Here is a 26969-nt window from a genome sequence, read left to right as displayed (position 1 = left end):
TAAAACTGAAATCACTTGCCCAGCAAGCGCTTTATTACATGAAGTATACATAATAGCGTAAACATTTATAACATAACAAAATTTCCAAACAATCAGCATCTTTTTATGTGTTTTATTCAAATACGAGGTACACATGTATAAATCAGAGTTTGATAAAAGTACAAAAAACGTCCTACTATGATCCCATCGACGTCTCGGGGAATGGTCATGTTTATTTATAAAATATCAAAATGCTCAAACAAACCTATGACGAATTTGAGTCGTTATTACCTAAATTAACGAATTAAAACAGTTCGTTTAGTTTTGTCTTCACATTTAAGAATAGTCTCGGTTAATTCAGGGTCTATTTTTCAATATTCTGTATTTGAAGTTACCGCATGTGAAGTAAGTAAAAATGGGTAAAAGACAGAAATGGCCGAATTTCTTCAAACAGGAAGTAGATGCCCGACAGGCCCATTATATGGGACCCGCGGACCTGATACTGGATACCAAATATAAAAAAAAACTGCGATTAGAAGTTGCTGAGAAAAGTGTTACCAAAAATGAATTCGAGGAAACTTGATATTTTCCTGGTTTGAATAAACGTTTTAAGTGTACTTTAATTTGAATCCAGAATTTACTTGAACCATTGCAATAACGAATATAAGTTTTTTTTCACGGTACCTAGTCATGACCACAAATAAATGCAAATGCAGTTCGATACGATCGCAGAGGCCCAAATCTGGACAATTATGGCAAGTGTTGACATTGCATTAACGCGGTAAGTTTAAGAGTTAAATAGTCCTTTGTACCTTGTCGTTCACCAATTAAACGACGGGGTTTAAAAATGAAAACTTTAAATACACGATAAGAGTATCAAAATATCAAAGAACACCAAAAGTAAAATCACATAGGTATTTTCGGTATATCAAAGAATCCAACGAAATCAAGACTTTGAATTAATATAAACACCATATAAAATTGTTAAGAAAAAAATTGTTTTGCCCCAGATGGAGACGACATCCACGCACAAAAAAGTTTTTAGAAGTCGTATGAAGTGAGCAAAAAGTGATGCTAACAGATAATGGTCTTGCATGATTACAGGTACCCGTTTACAGCAGATGCATTCAAACGCTGAACTGTAATCACAAAATCAGAAAAAAATGAACTCGGAATGAAACTCGGAGTGAAGAGCTGTCCAATCAGGATATAGAAAATACCAAGTGTAACATTTGCCTACGCTACAATTTCTTCCTATCACAACCTGGGCGTGGAGTCGTCAGTATTCTCATCACAACCTGGGCGCGGAGTCGTCAGTATTCTCATCACAACCTGGCCGCGGAGTCGTCAGTATTCTCACTACTTTCACTATTATCACTATACTGTTTTGCAACATTTTTGTTGATATAGTCACAATTTTCATTATCTGATTCTGTGTTTGGTTTAGGCGTTGATATTGAACGAAAGTCGTCGATGTCGTTTGGTTTACACAAGTAAACATATACCTATATGTGAAAAAAAAATGCAGCTGATTAGTTTATATGCTGACTACAATATACGGAAATGTTATAACCTTTCAAGACACGAAGATGGAGGATCCAGGGTTTGGGCGGGAAATTGTTGTAAACATGAAAAATGAAATAAAATAAAACAAAACAAAACAAAAAAAAAAAGGAATACAGCTCAACTCGTTACCTAACATTTTTAAGGGAAAAACATAGGGCTCCGGGTATTGGCCCCTTTTTGCGAGTACAGATGAGATCAGTTCTAACCTCTCAGGGAAACTGTCAGAAAAGCTTGCTCTAGGACAGTTCTTAAAGAGTAATCAAGGGAACCAAGGTTATAGCGGTAATCAAAAGAATGTAATCCAGGAACAAAGACCAGATATGGAAAACAGACATACACAACTAAGTAACAAAATCATGTGATGCAGTAAGATTCTATATGATTCAGCAAAAATTAAAAATAAATAAAATTGCAATTTAGCTTAGTAAATTGATAATGTCTTGACATAATTGTAAATTTAGCCGAAAAAAAGAAATATGTGTAATATTAAATAATACATAATATAATGTGACGATAGACTAAATAGGTTTGAATTCTTTGGTGATTGCTTAATTGTCTTGCTAATAATTTAGGTAAACAACTGACACGTCATAGAGATTAGCAAAATGTATTTAATTGCTTTAGGTAATAGTTTCCATTGTTTAAGGATAAATAAATTAAAACAGTATCAGACATAAAAAGATAAAGTAAGTTTGAGTAAACGTAATCTTACATAACCAAACGTTTCCTATACTAAGACTTATGAATATTCATCTTTGGAAATTAAATAAAATTAAGAGATTTCATTGGTAAATAAAGACAGGTCCGACAGCACGTGATACTGAGTTTTTAAGGGAGCTCGACCCAGCCCTGGTATCACTGTGTACGTTTAGGACAATAAAGAGTAAAACTTAATATCTTTATTTACCAGGTACGTGAACAATTTAAATTTGATATTTTATATCTAACTTTTATAATTAGAATTTTAGAAGAAAAGTTTTTAGTTGAAGTTTTATTTAAAGCAACTATGTAAATAATTAAATTCTTATTTATCAAAATAAATAAACGAAAAAGTATATTAATCAAATAAATAAAAGTATACATAGTATTAAGCTTAAATTATAAGAAAAATATATTTTGATCACTGCGTACGCTCATGCAGTGTCCGATGGGCCACGGACACAAAACCAAACCATGCATGCCAGACATAGCAAGAAAACACCATCACTCCACCAAGACACTACCATTAACTAGTTTTCCCCAACAACAAAATGTCACTACACTCGAAAAGAAATAGTTCATATTAACGTGTTGGACGGGGAGGCATCTCGATGAGCCATACCATGCCCTCGACCTCTCCGTCCCGACCACACAATTCACGACATAACAATCAAATGAGCAACTCGGACTCCACTAAAAACTGGGAGCATGGACCAGGTGCACCGGTAGGGTAAGCGTCCTCTGCTTTTCTAGAAAAAAATCCGCCGAGTTGCTCATAAAAAGTCAAGTCCGGGGTAGACAAACGAGGAAAGGCAAACTATGACCCGTTGAATAAATCAGTTTTCATGGTGATGGATACACCATAACGATCCATGAGTTCATGATGACGACCATAAAACTTCTGTAGTGATCTTCAATATTACAGCAACATAACCCTGTTCCAGAAGCCTATTTGTTAGAGTTCTAGTGCGATACAAAAAGTCTGCGTAGTTTCGGCAAGCTTTGGCATAACGTATGAGTTGTGATATGAACACTCCACACGCAGGTGCTGAAAGGATGTTGCCACAGATGAAAGGAAAGTTGACAATTCTGAATGAAAAGTCATCACGTTTGTCGTAAAGTTTGGTCAATAGTTTTCCTTTACCATCGATTTCTAAGTGTAGGTCAAGATATGAGGCTGACTTCACAGTGTCTGTAGTATCCTTTATCTCAAGTTTTTTTGGGTAGATGTGATGTATCAAATCCCTGAAATCAGGATTGTTTAATAATACGTCTTTATATATAGCGGAAACTGAGATCAAAGGACCTAGCCAAACGATATTCTTTCTTCCGGATTAGATCATCTATTAAGTCAGCCTCATAAGAGTGAAGGAATAGGTCAGCAAGTAAAGGAGCACAAGTTTTTCCCATTGGAATGCCTACAGTTTGTTGAAAATCACGTCCACCACACTGGACAAATATGTTGTCGATTAAAAATTCCAGCATTTTGTAAACATCTTCCTCTGTGTATTTGGAAGATGATTTGGAATTATTTCTTACAAAGTATGAGAAATCTCAACCAAGAACTATATACTTGTATCTCGGTGTCATAATGCAGTTCAAGAGTCAGTTCTGACAGTTCTGCTAGCAGAACCGGCTCTACGAGAATAGTTCTACTAGAAGAGCCGGCTTTGCTAGAACTGTCAGAAGAGCTGGCTCTAGAATTGTCCAAGAACTGTTCTAAGTTGGTCATAGAACTGTTCTTCTTACAATTCTAGGACAATTTTGTGAGAGGTTAAAACTGATCTCATCTGTACAAGACATGTATATCTTCAAAAATAAGAGCTTGTTATTCGTCTTTTAATATTTGTACCCTCTCAAGTTGTATTCTGCTTCTTTCGTCCTTAAGTCATAGTAAAAATATCAGGGTTTTATGGACATATATTGCTACTGTATCATTGCACTTGCTATTGACGTCTTCTTAATATTTAATAAGAATATGTGAATTCAAAATCATCGAGTACATTTTTAAAATACACTTCGTTTAATATAATACCTCATCTATATAACCCTTGAAGTTACTCATGCCAGTGCCTTGTCCTATATATATACCAGAGAATGTTGTCTTGATTTGACCTAAAATATTATAATACAGAAATTCAGTATTTACCTAGTTTGTTCTTTCCAACTTAATTAGCCAATGAAGTTGGTCCTGTATACTTATAGAACGATTTGTTGTTTACACCACGAAGTCTGGGTATTACTTCATTCACTCCACTTAATGATTAGCGGAGTCCTTCTGGATAGCGGAAATCCTTCGCTTTTTGTGTTTATGAATTTGTTTCCTTTCCACCTTTTTTTACCGTTGGGCATTGAAATTGATGCATTTTGAAACTACATGTGTTCTTTTAATACAAATTTGAAGTTACCTTTTCTCTCGTATTAAATTAACAAAAAAATGAATACTTGTATGGACTTAAATCCTTAAACAATACACTACATAAAGCTATTTTTTTTTAATGTTTTACCCGAAATTGGCTCGAAATCTGTTGAGTCTCTGTCAAACACCCGAAATACTCCCTCATCAATTGTTAGTAATACTGTTCTCCATCCGTCATTGACCTAACAAAACAATGAGTTCACTATCTAATCAAGGATGTACATGTAAGATATATCATATTTCCACAGACCACTCAAGTCATCCTCATTTCTAATCTACGTTGTGCATCTGCACGGACGAATTTTGAGTTGAGATAGAGTATAAGAAAACATAATTATGTTCGAGTTTTTCTTAAATATTAAAATATACTTTAAACTGGTTTTTAAGTCGCTAATATTGTTAGCGACTTCTTGCACTCGTAATTTCAGTATTTAATGTTCGCATATGATTTACATAAATATGTAGTTATACGCAACGTAATGCTGCGGATCCTCGCCGTGGTCATAGTTCTAGCTTCATACGAGATAAAAATGCGCCTCTTAAGTATCATACACGTGTGTTCTACGTGTGTTTCTTGGTTGTACGAGGGCGATAAGTTACCCAGTTTACGATTCAGGAACTGGGGCTCGTTACAAGACTACATATGTCATATACATTAGCACGCCACGCCCCTATGTTACAGAATTTTCATTGTCTGTTGCTTAATTTTGTTTCTAAACTGATTCCCTGGTCAATATTATAAGCGACCCAAATGTCGCTACAACTTCCGTCTTTTAAAACATATCATACACATGTCTATGCGTGTTTGTTGTTTGTTTTTGTTTTTTGTTTTGCTTGTATCAGAACGGGAAGTTTACATTAAAAGATAAAATGATCGGTAATTAGCATTGAATGTATGTAATATTACCCAGTTTCCTATTCAAACACAGGCGTTCGTTCCAATTCACTAAAGAAAGGCATATATATTATCATGATACAATATCTATATATAGCCATTGCCAGTTGTTCAATCTTGTTCCGAGAGATATTCGGGTCATCACGATTACGAAAGAGTACGCCATCATATCAAGGGAACCAAGATTTTAGCGAAGTCACCCGATTTTAGAGCTTATCGCATTTGTACCATGTCGGACGTTGAAAGTAAGTCAAAATCAGTGAAGTGAGTATTTGACTTCAGCCTTTAATTTTTTTAAGAGTTTGTTACTAATTTCCTCATAAAATAAATTTTAATATAGTTTTAGAAATTTTAGTATTGATGATTCTGGTCCATATACACAATACCAAAAGTTTGTGTGCAAGAGATTTCATTTGTGTTGTCTGTAAAATACTCAACGGTACCTTTGAATTTTTCTGTAGATTTATTGTTGTCTTTTTGCTCTCTGTTGCATACACAGAGACACTAGTCGAATCTCGTCCTGTTCCTATCGATACAGAAGGATCATCAAGACATTTAGACTGAAAATCTGCACTGCAAACAGCGTTTGACAATAGAGCCATATCCGAGTAAGTTGCAGAGGTAGATCCTTTTGGAGTATTTGTGGGATAGGACATATCTGCCTTAGCTTGCTCAATTTCTTTCATCATTTGAATTCTTTCTTTATGCAGTAGATTTAAGAAATTGTATTTTTCTCGTTCAGCGTCTGCATTTGTTTCTGCAAAATATCTCCCACCATAAATTCGCTGTTGATTTGGACGATTCGCGCTCATACTGAATGTCGGATCTTCCGGTAACCGATTTCGGTTTACAACTTGTTGGTCTGTGAATTCATATTGAACGTCCTGGTCAATACTTTCTGCACTACTGATGTCACTTAAATTATCCCCAGAGTCTTCGTAATTGTCCGTGGCAACAGCGTTGTTTCCGTCTCCTTCAACGTCGTTGTCAGCACTGCTATAATCGGTGTATGCGGGATCTGATTCTGGCAGTTTTTGTGAATTCATTCCGTCGGAAATTATTGAATTTACCATATCCCCATTGTTAGTGCCCTGATTACCTTTCTCATCCTGGACCCCAGCGCTCTCATCATTTACAACACGGTCTCCAGCACCGAACCATCCTGAAAAATATGATTTACTAGTGTCTGCATTTCTGGTTTGGTGAGGTTTCGCAAGGTCAGTATAAGTATTAGACCGATGATTATCAAAATAAGAGGTCTCAAACAAGGGCCTATTTTTCTCCTCACTATTTGATTCTACTGACTCCTGCGATTGGTCTTTATGTACCGTATTAGCTCTTTCTCCAGAATTGTGATGGCGTTCCATCTTCTCTTTTCCATTATTTAGGTCAAAAGTATGTTCCCCTTGACCTGATCCACTACTAACAATTACTGAAGTCTGTGTTCCGATATCAGATATAAATTCAGAGGGTGTGTCCTTTGAATCAGATGTAACTGTTTGTTCATTAACACCTGAAAAGTCAGTATTTTTTTCTCCTGTAGGATATTGACCATTTGGACCATTATCTATGTCAGTACTTTTTGAAATGTCTACGTTGACAACTTCCTGATTAATGACTGTATTACTGTAGTGATTATTATTTGAATCTACAGGGGAATCAGTCATGACAGAATTAGCTAATATTGTCTCTGTCGGTGCTGGAAAATCTAAGATCGTATTCTCAGTTCCTAGTTCACTTGGTTCTGTAGCTGATTCTTGTTTAATTACATCCCCGTTTTGACCATCGTTTTCAATTTGTGAATCACGTTTATTACGCCAAAGAACTGAACGCTTATGAATAAGGTGACTTTCATCATCAATGATATCTCGTTTATCGTCACTGCTTTCCGAAAAATCCGGCTTATACCTGTAATCATAAAACAATGTGTTTACTATGCCACATTAAAACAACTGACTGCGTTTGTTTCTGTTCGTCTTACATTGTGTTTCTGGTTTGAAAGAGGTTTAAACATCTGTGGTTTTCACCAAGAGTTAAATGCTATATACAAAAATTCGATATTTAATTTTAGCAACAATGGAAAACACGATTCAAACTTGTCGAATTCTTTGCAGCAGCAAACGGAAACAAACAAAACAGGAACATTGCAATAATATAAGATTTATTTTAGACTCTGGTCCGTGTTTAGTTGGTACGATGATGGTTTGTGTGGCATGCTTTATTTTCTTATATTAGAGTTACCTCATTTTAATATATATTGTTTCTCCATAGGTTGCTCCGGAAAAACGAGGTATAAACAAACTAGCTTGGCCATTGAAGTAGGCTGTGCCATTGACAACAATAACTCGGTCATTTTCGTTCTGTACCAAAGTATTCCTGCCAGACCAGTCCTTCACACCTTCACAGAATGGTAAGTATAATTCTGGTCTACAAGCTGAAAGTCAAACGTAGAAGACTTATTTACCATAATACATTTGTTCGTGAATAGACATTTGTGTCAAAAGTCAAATGATATGTAATTATATATAGTATGTGATGTGTGCTCAGAGTAAACTACAGAAACGCCTAAGTTTTGTGAAGGTGATATCGATTAGTTTTGGAAAATGAGTTTTGTTTGAAAAAGCATAAACAACGTAAGTAATAATATATCTTTTTGTATATCTTCGGTGTCTACTTGCCGTAGATAATTTTTGTATGAATGTATTGCAAATGTAACAACTAATATATGTTCATTAATGCGTGCAACTCAAGTACGGAATAGAAATGACACTGCTTGAGTTAGAAATTTGTGGTTCATTAAGCTTAACAGGTCCTTTATACTGATATTGGTTAGATGTTTCATATGATCGACGGAAACTTTCAGTTTTTATGTCTTAATGAAATTGTTATCAAAATTATTTGCTTCTCTTAATTGTTGACTACTTAGTTGTCATTCGATTTAAGTTTTGGTGGATTTTTCCGACAACCTGGAATATTTGTTAAAAGAAATCAATGTATAAAGTAGCTGTTTTCTATAAATTTGACAACTATTTAGTCATTTTTATCAATTATTATTATTTTTTTAAACATATGTTAATTGCATTTTTGAGGTCAAATTTACCTGACATTATTTATAGTTCTTTGTAAATACATAAGTAAAATAACCTGAACACCTTTGTTATGCTCTTTTTAAAATAACATCATGAAAACAGTTAAAGAAAAAGAAATTCTGCATGAAAACAAAACATTTCATCGTCCACAAATATTTGCATAATAACTTTAGTGCAGTAACTTCTATAATATGCTAGTCCTTACTATCTACAGCAACAGCTCTAACTCCAAGTGTTGTAACATAGGTAGTTCTCATTGTACACCCACAATCGTCCTCGTCAAATAGTGTACCTGGAGCACACAACATCTCCACCCAATGACCACTCTCAATCCATTGCTTATAAAGGTACGGTTTACCATACATAGGTCGCTTGTCACACGTTCCTGTAAAAGTCAAATTAAATGAAAACTCTGTTTATCGCATCACCTTTTTGAATATAGCTTTTTGAAATATTTGCAAGTAAGAATACCGGAAAATCTATGCTGTAGGGACCAAAACTAATAAAAAACCTAATGATTGCATTAGACCTCAATTCTTAATTCCTTTTTTGCGACGCAGTCGGTATAGTTTCGCTTTTTACCCTTTGACCTTAAGGACGCTTCTATGGAAATGCAAGTTACCTGATCGCAATTCTGTTTCCCGATTGACCAAAATGCTGTTAACTTAGTGGCTTTAAAAAAAAACGGTATCGAAAATTTGAAATTGCTTTCGAAAAAAAACTATATCGAAAATTTTAAATTGCGTGCCATGCGTTATTTTCTTAAAGAAATGTAGAAACTTAGAAGTAAAATTATACTGTGCGTCGACTATCTTTTTTAAAGATAGTACTCGTTTTGTTTGGAAACACTGAAGTTCTATTTAGAGTCCAAGCCTGATCGATTTGCTTCATTGCATTTAAGTAGCACGCCAGCTAAGAATCATGCAAAATGTGATACATGGTTGGAAAGCCTACATATTTTTATTTTTGATATCTTGTTTAAAATGCTTTAGTAAACAGAAATTAACATTTGGTTTTTCATATAACCCGTGCTCATAGGAGATAAAAATTGTATAGAATGCACTGTAGAATCAAAGATAAGGGAGGTAACTCTGTAAATGACACTCAAATACAATATAATCTTCCAATGTTGATTATCGCCTAAGAGCAGGCAGATGAATAATTACACTTTTCATAATATAGCCCCATTAAACAACTTAATTACAAAAATAAAAAAAATATGTAGTCTTTTTATAGGTGTATCACATTTTTCAGATTTTGCATGATTCATACATAGGCAGCTACTTAAAAAATCTTCATATTTACAAATAGTACAACTGCATGTTTTAAATGTTCTTACGTTAAAAGTAGCATTTTGTTTATACACGTTATTAATTACACAACACATACTTAAATTTTGAACAGCAGTTACATATTTTTAAAAGTTGTTAAAAATTCTTAAGCTGCATTAATGCACTAAAATTTGTATTCATAGTATAATTTGCATTAATTTAAACTTTGCGTGTTAACCTGTTGACTTTTAAGACAGCTTAAATAGTTTGCATTCAAAAGTTGTTAAGTTAAAACTATAGTAGAAGATAGGTGTAGCCGATTATACTAATTATAGAATGCAAACATAACATCTACAAAATACGATTTCATTCGCTTTGCATAAAATCTTTGAATTGAGCTGAGACTAACATATAACATAAGGTATATTTTTTAATGCTGTTTGTCCGATTTAATACAGGTTTTTCTACTTAAATATTCGCCCCGTGCAGGCCCGGGTGTTATAAGAATAGGCCTGAAGCAGCGCTAAGCTTGTCGTAAAAGGCGACTAAATAGTGCTCAGAACCCTAGCCGGGGGCTAGGGCGCTCTGCTCACAGAAAAACTGGGATGTTTGCCTTAGGCGGTGGAATGGGGTACTCCTGGCGTGTTACATGCTGGGGTTGTCAGGCTATAATACGGAAAACCTGACCGCAAACCATAGTGGTGCACCGTGTTGGGAAAGATGCCATGTTCCTCGCACGTTAAAGAACCCTACTGTGGTATTCTCCCGGAGTAGGAACCATAGGGCTCCGCCACAGGAAGCTAAATTGCCCGACCCTACCCACCTCTCCCTATTTCCAGTGGCAATCAAAATTTATCGACCCCATTGTCCTTGTGTCCCATCCCTTTTTCATTTCATCATCATTTCATGTTAATTTTATCATCAATTTCATGTTCATCGTCTGAATATAGCTATCGTCTGAATATAGCTGAAATATTGCTGCTCGGACGTTAAACTCCAACAAACAAACAAACAAACTTAAATATTCCATTTTAAAATTTCAAATCTGAATATAACTTAATGAAATGAAAAAAAAAACCCTGCAATATTAAGCCTTTAGTGAATACGTGTAGGTTTGGGAAAAATAAAATGGAACCAAAGTAATTCATGAGACGTGATAGGCTCAAACATGAAATTGGGGGAATCAGATATGATGCATGAATAGTAATTCAACCGCCTTAAAAGCAACACCTCTTTATCGAAAATAGTCTAATTTTGTCTTAAGAAGAATCTAACAGTTATTTTTCATAAATAACTGATATACATGTATCGAATACCATACTATATAAAGGTACATTGACCCCGTGAAAAAAAATGGCATTTTATTATACATTTAGGATATTAGTGAAATCAATCCAAAATCATTTGAATTATGGATTATATGTGTTGCGTTAAATGATATAGACTAAAAAAGTTGCTCAGGTTTAAAATTTTCCCATATTTATCACCGAACATATTTTATATTGACGATAACATCAACCGCTTTATACAGGCACGCAATAGTAATTCAACCGCCGTAAAAGCAGCACCTCTTTATCAAAAATAGTCTAATTTTCTCTTAAGAAGAATCTAACAGTTATTTTTCATAAATAACTGATATACATGTATCGAATACCATACTATATAAAGGTACATTGACCACGTGAAAAAAATTGCGTTAGAATACGTTTATTTCGAATGATATTAAAAATAGCCTAAAATACCCAAGATTAGTATAATGTCCGTGTCAAATAAGGTGAGAAAATTACCACCCCACCCATGAAAAAAATACCTCAACATGAACCAAAATGTTAGTTTAAGTTTATTAACGGTGGCCAATAGGCATGCTGGGTGCTATTGTTTCCATCATTGATATATCCAACATCACTGCTCATTTCATGAGCGTATTATTTTAATTTCAAGGCGACAATAATGTGTTTTCGTAAAAAGGGGAATTTTCGGAATTTCATTTTTCTTCCATTTCAATTTTAATTGGCATATTTTTTAAAATACCATTCTTCAAAAAATCTTTTGTAAATAAATACTACTATATAGTTTAGTAGCTTTCTTGTGAGCCCAAGTTATAAATATTTGAACTTTTCCAGGTCAAGTTAGTGCAAGAAGTATCCCCTACCCATGAAAAAATACCTCAATATGAACCAAAACGTTATATTTGGCATATAATCGATTTTAAAAAGACATGCTGGGTACTAGTGTTTTAATTATCGACGTATTCAACATATCTACTCATTTCAGGGGCGTATTGTTTCCAATTTCAATATGAAAATATTGTGTTTTTCATAGTAAAGAGGGGATTTTTTTAAATTTCATATTTTCGTTCATTTTAAAACCTGTTATGTGCAATTTTTTTAAGTACCGTACTACAAACATGCATTTGCATATCTAAACATATTTATTTAACATCTCAGCTTTCTAATAAGCATAGGCGATGGGCCGTATTAAGGTAATTTTATCATGGGTAGGGACAATTTTTGCACTAACTTGACTTGGAAAAGTTCAAGTACTAAAAAAGGATACGCCAATTAACGGTGAAATTGAAGAAAAACAAAATTCCGGAATTTTTCTCTTTTTATGAAAAAAAAAACATTAATGTCGCCTACGCTCCTGAAATTAGCAAATATGTTGGATGCATCGATAATGAAAGCAATCGCCCGCAACATGCCCAGTGTAAACCGTTTATATGTTAAAAATCAATATTTTGGTGCATGTTGAGGTATTTTTTCATGGGTAGGGGTGGTAATTTTTGCACTTACTTTACTTGGAAAAGTTCAAATATTAATTACCTGGCCGATTTGAAAGCTTAGACACTATACGAATCTATTGTATCACACAAAAGCTTGTTTAAACTACGGTATTGTAAAAAAGATAATAACTGGTGATATAGAAGAAATTCTGAAATTCTGTAAATTCCACTCTACGATTTTATAGTAATTGTAACCCTATAAAAAATCACAAGCCTGAATTGTTCAGATATTTTGGGTAAATAATTATCTTTTAAATTATGAATGCCTAAAATAAGAGTTTCACAGTGTCGGTATGCTGTGAATGAGAATTGTTTGATATTGAGACCAGTTTTCTAGGGTTAGGGGTAATATTTTTAACATTTTGTTTTTAAATTCCTTCTTGAAAATTAGTTTTGGTGGTTTATTAATGTAGAAAATTGAATTAAGTCACGCAATAACTTGTAGAGTCGAATTTATGCAAATTTTCGCGGAGTCAAAATTCCCATGTTTTTGGAATTAAAAAAAAATTATTCTGACTACGAAAATCGCCACAAGTCATCAACAGAGTCCCAGGTATATCAATTGTGATAATATTGAACGCAAATGACAAATAAGCTATTTTTACTATTATAACTACTCTAGGATGACTGGATAGACTACCCAAGTGTATTTCGTTCATCATTTTTCCGATGGGCGTTGTGACGTCTATTTTGCCTTTTACGAACTGATTTGAAGTTTACACGATCAAGCAGTTCCGGGGTCACACGCCATCATGAATGTTTTGTCCACATCACGTAAAGAAGAAGAAATCACTGCACGTAAAGAAAATGCACATCAAGTATTTTGAGATCGACATAACGTAAAGATGAAACGACCTCACGTTATAAGAAAACCACTGCACTTAAAGATAAATCCACATAACATAAATACATGTTGACATAACGTAATCATAAAACGACAGAACGTAAAGACAAAATTACAGAACGTAAAGACGAAATGGCAGAACGTAAAGACAAAACGACATAATGTAAAGATGTTCCCACATAACGTAAATACAAAATGACCCCATGTAATTATAAAACCACAGCAAGTAATATAAAATTGACAACACATAAACATTCCAGGCGTTCCATAGATTAGTATAGTGTTAAATTCATAATTCATACGCAAACTTTGAAAAATTCCCGAACTTATACACTTTAAACTATTGGAAGTTTAAAATTTGCCTTTTAACTGAGAGATGATGCAGCCTAATAATTCATAATTTTCATAATTAAGCGAATAAAACAAAATAACTCACTTCAGATCTATTTTTCAACTTGGTTATCAACCGTATTTGCGACAAGCACCGGCGTCCGCTTTGGAAGGAACGCATTTCCCCGGTGTTTAACCCAATCATATGAGTTGTTTAATTCCAGTCGAACATGTGTACTCACTACAGTCGTAGCCAAAGGTGTAAATGTTTAAAAAAGATTCTAGTAAAATATTTCAAACATCGGTATTATTTTATCTGTATAGTCCGTGCATTTTATAAGCTTTGTCAACTTATTTGTACTAGCCCCATGATATCTATGCCTATGTTCTACTTTATAGATTCCTGACTAGGATTGTGTATACATGTTTTCATGTAACATATATTAATATAAAATAAATAATACAATTGTTAAGGTTCATAGTATACTATATATAGTATTCCAGGTTAGAGTTATACTCGCTTCTCTCATTAGCTGATTATAGTGATTGATTAGATAGTTAAAAACATTTCTTATCTACCTCTGTTACAACGTGTCTTACCTTCCTCGGGTTCTTGTTCTTGATGACATGGTGTAGAACAGTCAGTGTCAGCGACACACCCTTTCCCTGGATGGAAGGCCATTTGATCTGGGCAACACATAATACTGGATTGCCCATTGAGACAGGTCCAATGTGCTCGACAGTTACCCTCAATTGGTCTCGCCAGAGATATCTGTTTTTTGCACAAATCTAAAATGAAATGATTACTTATTTAGAGAGGATTTGAAAATGAGCCGAGCAGTTCCCTCTGGGTAAACCTAAGTACTAACAAAAAAAAAAACAAAACAAAAATAAAACAAAAAACAAACTCAATAATAATACCTCAAAAAATTATAAAATCTCATATATAGTTAACATTTTGTTTAATGTATTTTGTTATGGGATATAATGTCCATATTCATTTAATATTTTAATTAACATGTTCAGCAAAGAAGTATGGGTAAAAACACAGCAGTCGCCCGAAAGGTCTTAAGTTATAAAAACATTTTTAAGGAAAATATTTAAATATGATAACTGCCACCAATGTATTTCGTGTTGTTAATTTATAGCATTATTACAAACCATATGGACAGTTTGCAGTGCTTGAATCCACACAAGCTATATCATTATGATCCCAGTATTCCCCAAAAGGACATGTCTTCACTGATGCTCTAGTGTTTCCAAACTGGTCATAGAAGCACTGGATAAACTTGTCGCAGCTCAATCCGTAGCGTTTGTAGCCAACTCCTTGTACCATTTTGGAATTTTTGCACATATCTGTCATAGAAAGCACATGTTTTTTATTTCAAAATTATAAAGAGTGTAATAGAGTAAATATAGAGAGTTGTCTAAATCTATGAGTAAGTTGAGTAAATGGATGCCGTAAGTAATAGTGAGACATTTTATGTCAAATATATGGTAGTTTAAAACAAAAATGATCTAGAAAGTTTAATATTTCTTCGTCAACATATCGTATAAAATTGTTTTATTACCTTCGGGCGATTGGTTTGTGTTAACGATTGCATCACTTTCCTCCGAGGTTTCCTTTGACATGCTGTTCTTCCCCAGTGTCAAATCTTCATCGCTTTCGGAAGAACCTGAACTATCTACACCATTAAAACTGTTGTTGGGTGTTTCTTCACGGTAGACATCAGATGTAGCTGTCAATAGTTCATTAAACGATTCGTTGTCGTCACTTTCTTCACCGTTGCTATCACTGTTGTCTGATTCGGTACTTGTGGTTTCACTGCTTACCTCGTCTGTACTACTTATTGCAGCTAAAAATGACAACAAATAAGCGCCGCGTACTATTTAAAATATCTTGTGCAAATAATTGAAGTCGTTGAATATATATATATATATTGTCACTGTTATATTTTTTCCAAAGCATGATTGAAACATACATATATATCTTTACTTTAACCACAAGAAGTGCTTATTACATGGTAATATCAACGACTTACCTTTGCAAATGACAGATGGTAGGTTAGCTGCATCAGCATACATAGCTGAAGCTTGATCATACTTTAAAACAAAACTGTCACTTGATGCAATATCCTCAAGATCACTTACGATAGCACCGTCTCCATACCCTATAGCAACAATTTTAATACCGTCGTCTTTTGCAAGAGAAGACTGTTGGGATGCTGGGAGAGTATACTGCTGCAGTCCACTTGCTAGAAAGACCATTACTTTGGTAGTGATCTCCGATGAAAGCATTGACAAATCAGCTCTTCCGGCAAGAATTCCGAGGTACGGTTTATTTGGTCCCCCTTCTTTTGAGCTTGTTTTAATTGCAGATGATATAAATGAAATATTGTTCGAGAGAGGTATTGTATCAGCTATTCTTGATCCATACCACACAACTCCTACTCTACTCTTAAATTTATTTTGCAGGATATTTGAAAGTTTTAAAAGTGTCTGTTTCGTGTATCTAAACTCCATTTCTGACACATCATCTGATGAATCGACTACAAACAATATATCCATGTTATTGCAAGCTGCAATAAAAGAAAAGTCATATGCTGATAATACATTGCATGTTAATAAAAGCCAACAAAGACTGAATCACAAGTAATATAATTGTTTTCTGAAACGATGAATAAAAATGATAATTTTTGGTCCGTTTTTATTGACTTTAATTTTATTGTATTTCGTTGTTAAAGTCTGTCTTTTTTTTTATTAATTTACCATGCAATGTCAATGATGTTCAAATGGAAGAGCAACTTTTACGACATATTTTCTTTCCTTGATATGACTTATGACTCACCGTCATCAGCGTCCGTACCAGAGTTGTTCCCATTTTCAACGCTTTCATCTTTATGATCTTGGGAGGTGTTGCCATCTGAACCAATGTCGTTATTGTCGTTATTTTCGAACATTACGTTTACATTACTTCCTAAGTAAACCTCGTTCCCATCATTTTGAAAAATTTCATGGCTTGATGGTCCTTCAATGCTTCCTATACCGACTTTACTTACAATAATTTCATCGGAATCAATGTTGTCAAAAAGTTGTTTTTTAGCTAATTCCAGAGGTTCGTGGTTTAATAGTTCTTCATAATTATTTGTTCCATCTAAGGATGGTATGTCAATATTCAAATCAGACAAATCAAAGAAGGTATGCTTGTAGGAAAACGTCGGATGGGGATCTCCTACCTCTGCACCAGTAATATCCTTTTTGAATGAGAAACTATTCAACGCGTCTTCATTTTTTGTACTTACTTTTCCGTTTTCATTGCTGTCCTTAACTTTTTCATTCGAATTTTCATTACTTTCCGATGTTGCACTATCACCATTCACCTGCCCTTCACCAGCCTTACTATCATCATTGTTTATTTTTTCTTTGCCAACATTACTATTGTCATTACTTTCATTCTCATTCAGGTTTGTTTCAGTTCCTGCCGTACTGCTAGTGCCAAATGATTCATTGGTACGCAACGAGGTTGGGGGTCCATTTTGGTTACCATTATTGTCTTCCTCATTCACTGTATTCTGGTTTGTAAGTTTACTTTGTTCATTGTTAATGACAGTTTTACTGACTTCTTTATTCTGCATATATGGTGCAGTTTGCGGCATTTCATTTCCGCCATTATCACCCAAGGTTGAAGAGAAAGTCTCGACCATGTTTGCTTCGTTTGTTAAGGATTTGGCAGCCTGTTGAATAACTGGATTGAAGTTTCTCTGATGATATAATTTTCTGATAACTGGAACATTATTGTTATAGTTGTTGTTTGCCACCACTTCTGCTGTTGGAATCGGTGTTGGGTTACTGTGTACTTGTGGTGATAGTTCAATGTCCTGTTGAGTATTAGATTCTACTTGTTGAGCATTATTATTGTTATTATTATTATTTTCCTGGCCATTCTTATTATTGTTTCTTTCTTGTAGAGCATTTGTTTCACTTGAATCTTCTGTAAAAATAAACCAACTGAGATTACAGACTCATTGAAAAACCTGTACGTTCTATTCCTAATATAAAAAGCAGTGATTCGAAACCTAAAAAAGACAACTATAGGGCAAACAAATAAAATCTAATAAAACAATAAAATGCTATATGGGCAAGTATGAAAACAACATTCAAGCCCGAAACAGCTGTAAATTTGGACTGTGATTAAATATTTGGCATGTCAAAGAATCTAAAACAGATCGAATGTGACCAAAGAACTTGATTAAAAATCACATTTGACGTCTTGAAAAACCGGGCTTAATATCAAAATTAAAATACACGGTCAGAGTCAGCATATTCAAACAAACAAACAAAACGCCAGATTCAATATTTGTTGTAATAGAACGGAATTAAACTTACGACCTGTTTGGTGTCGACCAAATTAATTAAATAAAATCAAATAAATAATCAAATAAAAGTTTTATGTTGGTTACGATTCTAAAAATCCCCACAGATTCAGCATAATAACCCGAGGATACCTCATTGAAACTAAATATAACAATTATGTCACTTTTTAGTTCCAGATTTCTAAACGTTTGATACTCTAAAATAAATACACCCTTCCAAGTGTGGAATTGATTATGGTGGGGTATATTTTCGTAGACACATATATACATATTCGTGTATTTTAACAATCATTTTATTGTAAAGAAAATAAATGCACATGTGACTGGCCCCTTTGATTCCTAATTATACACTTAGCCCTAGGAGCGGGTCTGTAAACAGTCAGTCTGCCATCACTTTGTTTTCAGGTCAGTCTTCATTTTTCACAAAATACATAAACTGTTCGTAAGGCAGCGACTATTTTTATCCTGAAAATTGGGCTGGGATTGATGCCGAATAAGATTTTTTTTGCGCAAGAACAAAGTTTTATTTACATTTAGTAGAAACTAAAGTCAATATATGTATATGAGCATCTGCTTTGTTAAGAAATGGGGGGAAATATAGAATCATTGTCTTAATTTTTTTTCAATGAATGAGATTTTTTTTTCTCTCAAAAAGATCTCAACCCGCTCCTCGCTATTAGAATGAACTGCCTGAGGATGAAAACCTTTGATTGTGGAGATTTTACAGAAACTCACAGAAGGGGCTTCTTTGGATGCATTGTGGGCACAGATGGTTCTGAACTTCACTTTTTTCTCGTCTGATTAGTTAATTTAATTAAAAGTAATTTTTTGTCAGTTTCTAGGCCAACTTATTGAAAATATCACAATGGAATGCACAACATCACTATCTTCTAAAAAAGTCGACTCAAGTTCCAGTAAATTCCCTCTACTAGTGCCTGAGTCAATAGTGGTTTTGTGCATTCCTTTGTGATATTTATATAACGTTTTATTTTAATTTCATTGATTACATTATCAATCTTCTTGATGAGTTTGATCAGGCAATTGTTTAATAAATTCGTGAATAAATTAAAAAAATCGAACTATTTGTTTCAATGGTATGAAAATATGATTGATCTCTTGTTAAATGTTACATTATAAATGAAAACCCCATATTTATTTTGTATCGGTGTATTTCAATGTGAAACTTGAAGAAAATAATAAATTCTTCAGCACTGTTTCAAATCATAATCTGTATAAAAAAAATTAAATATGCTATATTGAGTAACAATTCAAGTCATTCCTTTCGTGTTGAATAGTTAAGTACCATTATGTGTAAGAATCATCAATGGATGGCACATCATTTTCCCAAATTTTGTCATTTTTGCCTAAAATATATTCAGTACATCTAGAAAACAACCTTTATCCTGAAGCATCTGTGACGTAGATATTTTTTGACCGCTTTTATAGGGAAAGAGTGCAGGACAATTTCCCGTCATTTTTCCGTAGTGCATTTCAACTTAATTTGACCTATCCATAACTTACAAAGGCAAATTTTACAAATAGTTTTATGGTTATTTCTGGTGGTCATCAGATATAATTAATTGGTTAATGCAATAAAACCTCGGCGTTTTTTTCCCTTCATGTGCCACGCCTTAAACACATTTTGCACGATTCTAAGACGGAGAAGTACTTAAATCTTTGATACCATATCGTTACTATTAGTTATCCCTCCAATATCATCTGCGGTAGTTGTTGCAAATATAAAAACGAGTACTTAATTACAATATTTACAAAAATCATTTGACATTTGTCTGCATTTACATTTAAAATTATTAAGAATGTAATATGTTCAGGGTTTAATGCCAATTTTGACTAAGTGCAGTTATGCTAATCGGTAGATGCATGTCGATTTTAAGCACTTAAAATAACGTAAAACAACCATGCACATTGTATCGATTGATCACGAAACAGACAGTCTTTTTTTAAAAAAAAAGACAAAGTAGGGGAACCCTTAAAACTTAAAGAAAACTAATAACATAGTTGTAAAACTAAAACGTTAAACTGTAATATTATTCCAGTTCGGTTGTTAAACTTACTCTTGATTTATTTTTAAGACTTTCGAAACGTGTCAGTAAAATATATTTACGGAAGTCATTATTTCATAAAATTTTAATCGACCTTGTTGCTGTGACTTAAATTTTAAAAAATACTTATTCCAAGAGTAATTGTATATATTTTATCATGATATTTTCACTAAGAGAATTCAAACTGTTTTATCATAACAAATAATTACTTTCAACTAATTCAATACTATCCACTTTCTCCACATTGCTTTAAAACATGTTCTTCAGCATACAAATTAAAGCATGAATGTTGAAAACAAGAAATTAATTACATATATCAAAATGAATATTCACGATAATATATCTTGTTGACAGTAAATACTTCACTTTCTAAGTTCGCAAACAGCAAGTTCAACATGTTAAAATTGAACTATATACATTAATCTGTCAAAAGGTGAAATATGATAACCTCATTTCAATTTAGCAGTTCTTTTATTTTGACATACCAGTACCTTCGAATGAAGTCTGTAACCCACACGTTATTTATAATTTACCTACGATTATACTTTTCGAAATCACATTTCTATCCAAAACGGTAAGTCCAATGTAATTACTAATACTTTTGTAATAAACAAAAGATTTTAGAATGAATAACCTTGTCACATCACTTCCACAACCAGGAATGTAAATCTGATAATGATATTAGAATGTAGAAAATGGTTGAATGAAGAAATGTAGAAAGTTTTAAAATATGGATCTGAGAAATATCAGGTATATAATATTGATATGGAAAATATTAGATATAGAAGACGGATCAGGTAAACATAAGATTTAGAATATTGAACTGGTTGGAAAATCAAAGGAACCAGTATTTAAATATAAAATGAAGTATAAAAATATAGCAAATATAAAATGAACGATCAAGGGACATCGACCAGAAAAAAAATGCACACACACCTAGTAATATGAGATTCAGATAGAAACAAATATAAATGAGTATGGACCAGCTGCACCGGTAAGTTAAGCATGTTTTGTATTTTTTTTCTAGAAACACTTGCCAAATTGCATGATCAAATGTCACGTCCGGGTAGACAAGGAAGAATGGAAAACTATGACTAGGTGAACAAATCGGTTTTCGTGATGCAAACGATCCGCGAGTTCATGGTGACGACCGCAAAACTTTTGCTGTATAGAATGTGGATCTGAGATATATCACTTATTAAAATATTTGAAATTTCTACTACTCACGATATTCATTGTGTTTAATGTATCTTACCATTTCCTTGACATCGGCCTTCTTTGGCAATGCAAAATAGGCTTATCAGAATCCAAATGAGTCTAAAATCCATATTCCTCCTAAAATGGAGTACGAATCTAACAGCTGAATGGACAACGTGGTCTCTACTTCATCCTATTTAAAAAAAGAATTATCTTTCAATTAATTATTTCTACTCGGAAAATAATTACATTCGCGTTCTATTTAAATAAATTCTTATTAGGTATTGACAACAATAAAAGTTTTAATGTCATCTCCTTGTAGAAACTTACCGTTTTGACAGGTTGTGATCTCGAAACAAAACTTTAAAATTTCCGTTCTCAATGCATGCCTACTTTATTGTAATTGTTTGCCATGTGTAACCAGTCGGTGGCAGTTGTAAGACTAATTAAATTTCATGTCAAAAACAATTAACGTTGTGATGGGTCATTTGCATATATTGTTTTGTTGACATAGTTGTAACTTTTTTAATAGCTCAACGCCATGAAAAAAATAATTATGTTACTTCGTGTAATAATATGTATAATAATAAAAAAATATATATAACACTATTCACATTTTTTATTGAAAAAGGATGCACTTATTCTACTGTCGAAATAAGTCTTTTTATATACCGACAATCATAATTACAAATGACATCACCTCCTACGCGTGATACTGTGCATGCCAGGAAGTGTTTTTTTTTTAACTTAAAAGTGTTACCACTACAGTCTGGTTTTGACATTTTAAATTGTACGCCTTCAAATGCATCAGGTCACAACATTTTAAGAGTAAAAGAACTGACAATAAATAGTTTAGATTTGGCATTTTCCACATTCTTGCTGTATCTGATTTGTAATATGTATACTTGTTCTGTGCTTTGGTTTTTACGTTGTGATTGCTCTTTTAATCAGTAAAAATTATTTCTACAATAAGCTTTCTTGTCTGCTCAGTATGTGGGTCATCCAAGTTTCTTTCAAGTGAGTCTCATATCTTGACCTATACTAAGATATCGACTGTAAAGGAAAACTATTGACAAAACTATACGACAAACGCAAAGACTTTTCATTCCGTATTTATCATCTGTGGCAACATCCCTTCAGCACCTGCGTATGGAGTTTTCATGTCACAACGCATACGTTATTCCGAAGCTTGTCGTAAGTACGCGGACTTTTTGTTTCGCCAGACTTCTTACAATTAGGCTTCTGGGACAGGGTTATGTGGCTATAAGATTGAAGTCTTTTATGGTTACGGTGTATCCATCTGCACCATGAAAATTGATTTGTTCATTGTGTCAAAGTGTTCCTTTCCTCTTTCTTCTACCCTGGACTTAACTTTTTATGAGCAACTCGGCGGGAAAAGCAGAGGGCGCTTAACCTTTCCGATGCACTTGGTCCATGGCTCCCAGATTTTAGTCGAGTCCGAGTTCTCATTTTATTTTGTTACTTGTACATTTTGTTATTTTAGGTTCTTTGTTGTGTATGCCAGTTTTCCATGTCTGGTCCTTTTCGGTGGATTACATTCTTCTTATTTCTGGTAGAATCTTGGTTCCCTTGTTTACTCTTACTAGGACCGGTTTCAACTTGACTTTGGGGAAGAAACTCAGATTCAGATTTTTTCCCGTTAAACCAGGGCAGGTCCATAGAAAAAAGACTTGGTTACTGTTTTATCGATAGGCAAACAAAGTAACAAGACACAACCAAATTTTATCTGTTCATGGTTGTGTTGGATGTGGGGGGGGTTTGTTTGTGTGTTTGTTGGGGTTTAACGTCCGAGCAGCAATATTTCAGCCATATTCAGACAATGAACATGAAATGGATGATAAAACGAACATGAAATGATAAAAAAAAGATGGGTCACAAGGATATTAGGGTCGACATATTTTGATTGCCACTGGAAAAAGGGGGATGGGTACGGTCGGGCAATTTAGCCTCCTGTGGCGGAGCGCAAAGGTTCCTACTCCTATCGAATACCACAGCAGGGTTATTTAACGTGCGAGGAACGTTTCTCAACACGGTGCACCACTATGGTTTGCGGTCAGGTTTTCCATATTATAGCCTGACAACCCCAGCATGTAACATGCCAGGGGTACCCCATTCCACCACCTGTGGCACACATCCCAGTTGCTCTGTGGGCAGAGCGCCTAGCCCCCGGCTAGGTTTCTGAGCACTATTTAGTCGCCTTTTACGACAACCTTAGCGCTGCTGCAGGCCTATTCTTTTGACATCCGGACCTGCACGGGGCGGGGGGGGGTCTAAATAACCGGCATTACAAAAAAAAATTAAAACCGAGCCCAAAGAAGATTTTTTGAATGCAATGATTTGCAGAACACGGCTTGATAAAACTGAAAAGGTGAAACACTAAACAATAAAGACATTTAAAGTATGGATAAATCATTTGTGATTACATGATTGACACAACATAGAATGAAAGTGATATCAGACCTTGAAAATTGCAATAATATATTTCTCTATTGTTACTAAATATCCGTAAGTTAAATTATATACAACAAGTCAAAGAATTAAAAAAAATTGAAATCTAATGATGCTTATATATATGTTTTGGGATTATTGAACAACATGATCAGTTTGCTATTATTACAACCTATACAGTCTAAACATGCCAATTACGATTGATATGGCTCTGAATTTTGATTGCGATAATTTTGTTTACTAAAGAATAAGAGAATAAGGGTTTGACCAAAATCACAGTGGTCCCGATTTCTACACAGCTTAAGTTAAATACTAAAAAATCTATCCCAGCCTTTCTGTAAGGGTATGGGACGTTTGGTACAAACGAGAGATCAATTCATTTGTACTCGTGCAATTAACTTATTGCGCGGAAATAAAAAAAACCTTGCTTTTGGACCCCAATTCTTAAACGGTTCAAGTCACAAGCCCCCAAGTCAACCTGAGAATTTCCTTAATGGTATGACACCTTGTGGTACAATACCAAAGTGAACAATTCATTTTCAAGGTATCAGAAAATGTTTGTTTCTTGTTCCTCATTCCTCAACGGTTCACATAGCATCCCAAATTAAATCCTAGCCTTTCCTATTTTCGGCATGAATTCGTTTGATTCTCTATAGATCAATATATATGACTTTTCTACCTGTTTACAAAGCTGCCACATAAACTTGTGATGGAAAAGTTATCATATTTAATTAAATAGTCTTGTGATAAATATGGCTATCAATCCATTTCTTGTAATGACTATAATGCTTTTCCGGTGATTTTAGACGGGGTGAATACACTAACAGGACAGACATATTTAGATGACTGTGATCAATGCATTGATTTTTTTTGTTGACGATATTAATATTCATTTTGATAATACTCCATACAGACAGGTCATTAGTATTCCAATGGGGATTTAATGTGCTCCTCTCATCGCCGATTTGTTCCTCTACTGTTACGAATAACAGTTCATGGCTTAAATCTTAAAGATCTTCCAAAACAGGATCTGTTGCGTGAATTCAATGAATAATCTTAACTTCGAAAACTACCCAAAGGAACTCGAACATAGACGGTACTAGTACACCTTTTCTTGATTTAGATATAACACTTGATGACCGCCTTCATGTAAATTTTATGACAAAAGGGACGATTTTGATTTCCCAATTGTTAATTTTCCATTCATAGATGGTGATTCTCCCTTTTTCACGAGTTTCACAACTTGTCCGTTTTGCTCGTATTTGTGATAAAATGTCAAATTTTAATGAACGCAACGGAATCCCCGAGAAGATACCGAGTTACTGTAAACAATTTCACAACCTTCTAAACATTCTTTTTTACCGTTACACAAGTTTGACACAAAAATAATAGCACTTGCAGGTTCTTAAATAAAAATGGGATTGCTCACCCAATTATTTTTATGGAAATATAGTCTACAAAACACATTTTTAAAACAAAACCCGAAGGATTTATCAACTGCACGTAATAGATTAATTCGTAAAGGATACGATTTTCAAATCTTTGCTATTCTTTGAACCTTGCTTCAAAAATACAGATATTCAACCCCTAACTGCATCACGTAAAAACTAAGTAACGTTTTAGTATTGCACTACATCAAATCTTACCTATTTAGTACACAAATCCAGTCCACTGGAATTGTAGTGGCCGATTATTTCTAAAACAGGTAATTTTGATGGTATTGTCATGTGTTCTGTGTTACTTTCAGTAACTGGGACCGTTCTCTGATTGGATATCTCATTTTGTCTATATATTGTATGTTGAGGTATTCCATGAAGAGAATTGAATGAATTACTTTGTGAATTTCACAGTGTTTGTAGTCTCAGTTCAGTCTTAAATTAAATTAAAGGGGCCTCATGAAACTAGCTTAACCCCACCACAGACATGCGCCTGCCAATAGTTAGGAGTGTTGGTCATTATTGTGTTTTCATGTCATTTGACCTTTTCAGTTTATCTTGAAGTGTCATTGTTCACCATGGATTTTATTACTTTTGTTGGGGACTTTTAGATCTTACTTAAAGGGGTGTTTACACCTGTTGAAGACCTTTAAGTAATCTCTTTAAGTATATTACTAAATAACTATCTCTATAAGGGTTTTACGATGGCACATTCGTTGCGTTTCCCAGATATGTTCCCTTTTTATTTTGTGGTATGACACCATAAAGTATTATTTCAAAAGATTTCTAACTACCTTCACACAAGTTATTGTCTGGACACCAGCAAACTGCTTTACAGTGTTCCCGGTCCCTCAACGGTTAACACCAAATACTTATACCTAAGTTACAGTGTAATTTCATGGATTGCTTGTTTATGTCACTTTAGGACTAAACGGTACGTTCTCCCAACCTCAAAATCAGTACCAACCTTCTTTTTTTGTGAAATGACCCCTAATGTGAAATTCATCAAAAACAATTAGTTTATTTTCAAGTTGTCACAAATTAACTGAGTTTCTATAGTGGACGACAACATAGAATACGACAGCGTCATAACATTCTATGATTAAAAAGTTTTTCGATTAAAAGGTTACTTAGCATTGGGAGACTAAAACGGTAGCGGCCACATCTTCCATTTTAGTAGATAACCGTATGTACAGACAAGAAAAACAATACGATAGACTGAGTTGTATAAATATTTCTCCTATCAAATCCTGTTTTGCGTATTGTACATCGTACAGACAAAATAACGAATTTATCTCTATATATAGAATCTTTGCCCCTAAAATTCTTATTCTAAGAGCAAAATTGTTTATTTCGTGTATAGTAATTATAGTTCCCACAAAATTTCCCAGCAAAATATACAAATACATATTTTGTCCATACTACACACCAAGCTGGTGAAACTCCATTCAGTAGTTTTAAAGGAGTCCTGATGAAAAAGTGGACTGAAGGAAGAACATATCAAAAACATTGTACCCTCTGTAACTTTCTTGTTTTGGGTACAATTGTATTAGCTGT

General features: G+C 34.0%; 1 protein-coding gene and 1 long non-coding RNA gene across 2 annotated transcripts; one reads left to right on the top strand and one right to left on the bottom strand.

The window, feature by feature from the left end:
• Positions 1-21973, bottom strand: LOC148613535 (uncharacterized). Its single transcript, XM_088586895.1, has 13 exons — positions 21838-21973; positions 21566-21700; positions 16723-17865; positions 15917-16453; positions 15446-15730; positions 15036-15230; positions 14475-14663; positions 8853-9032; positions 7800-7992; positions 6002-7466; positions 4752-4845; positions 4280-4359; positions 1-1484 (listed from the first exon to the last, which is right to left on the bottom strand). The coding sequence occupies exons 2-13, from the start codon at positions 21636-21638 to the stop codon at positions 1305-1307; spliced, it is 4614 nt and encodes a 1537-aa protein (XP_088443021.1). The 5' UTR covers positions 21639-21700; positions 21838-21973; the 3' UTR covers positions 1-1304.
• LOC148613536 (uncharacterized) lies at positions 5676-21636 on the top strand. The gene is made up of 3 exons (XR_015923377.1): positions 5676-5803; positions 7830-7968; positions 21338-21636. It is a non-coding gene; the product is annotated as an uncharacterized LOC148613536 (long non-coding RNA).
• Positions 21974-26969: the final 4996 nt, after the last annotated feature.

The sequence above is a fragment of the Perna viridis genome, chromosome 6 (genome assembly GCF_037379345.1).
Source record: "Perna viridis isolate PV_CMFRI_1.1 ecotype Kerala chromosome 6, ASM3737934v1, whole genome shotgun sequence".
NCBI lineage: Eukaryota > Metazoa > Mollusca > Bivalvia > Mytilida > Mytilidae > Perna > Perna viridis.
Note: the sequence above shows the minus strand (reverse complement) of the source record. Positions and strands in the feature narration are given on the sequence as shown.

Excerpts from the sequence above, each read along its gene's own strand:
- LOC148613535 (XM_088586895.1), bottom strand. The coding sequence starts at position 21,638 with ATGGATTTTAGACTCATTTGGATTCTGATAAGCCTATTTTGCATTGCC. Across the intron at positions 15,731-15,916 it reads ACCATCTGTCATTTGCAAAG|CTGCAATAAGTAGTACAGAC; the intron begins GTAAGTCGTTGA and ends TGTCATTTTTAG. Across the intron at positions 15,231-15,445 it reads CACAAACCAATCGCCCGAAG|ATATGTGCAAAAATTCCAAA; the intron begins GTAATAAAACAA and ends TTTCTATGACAG.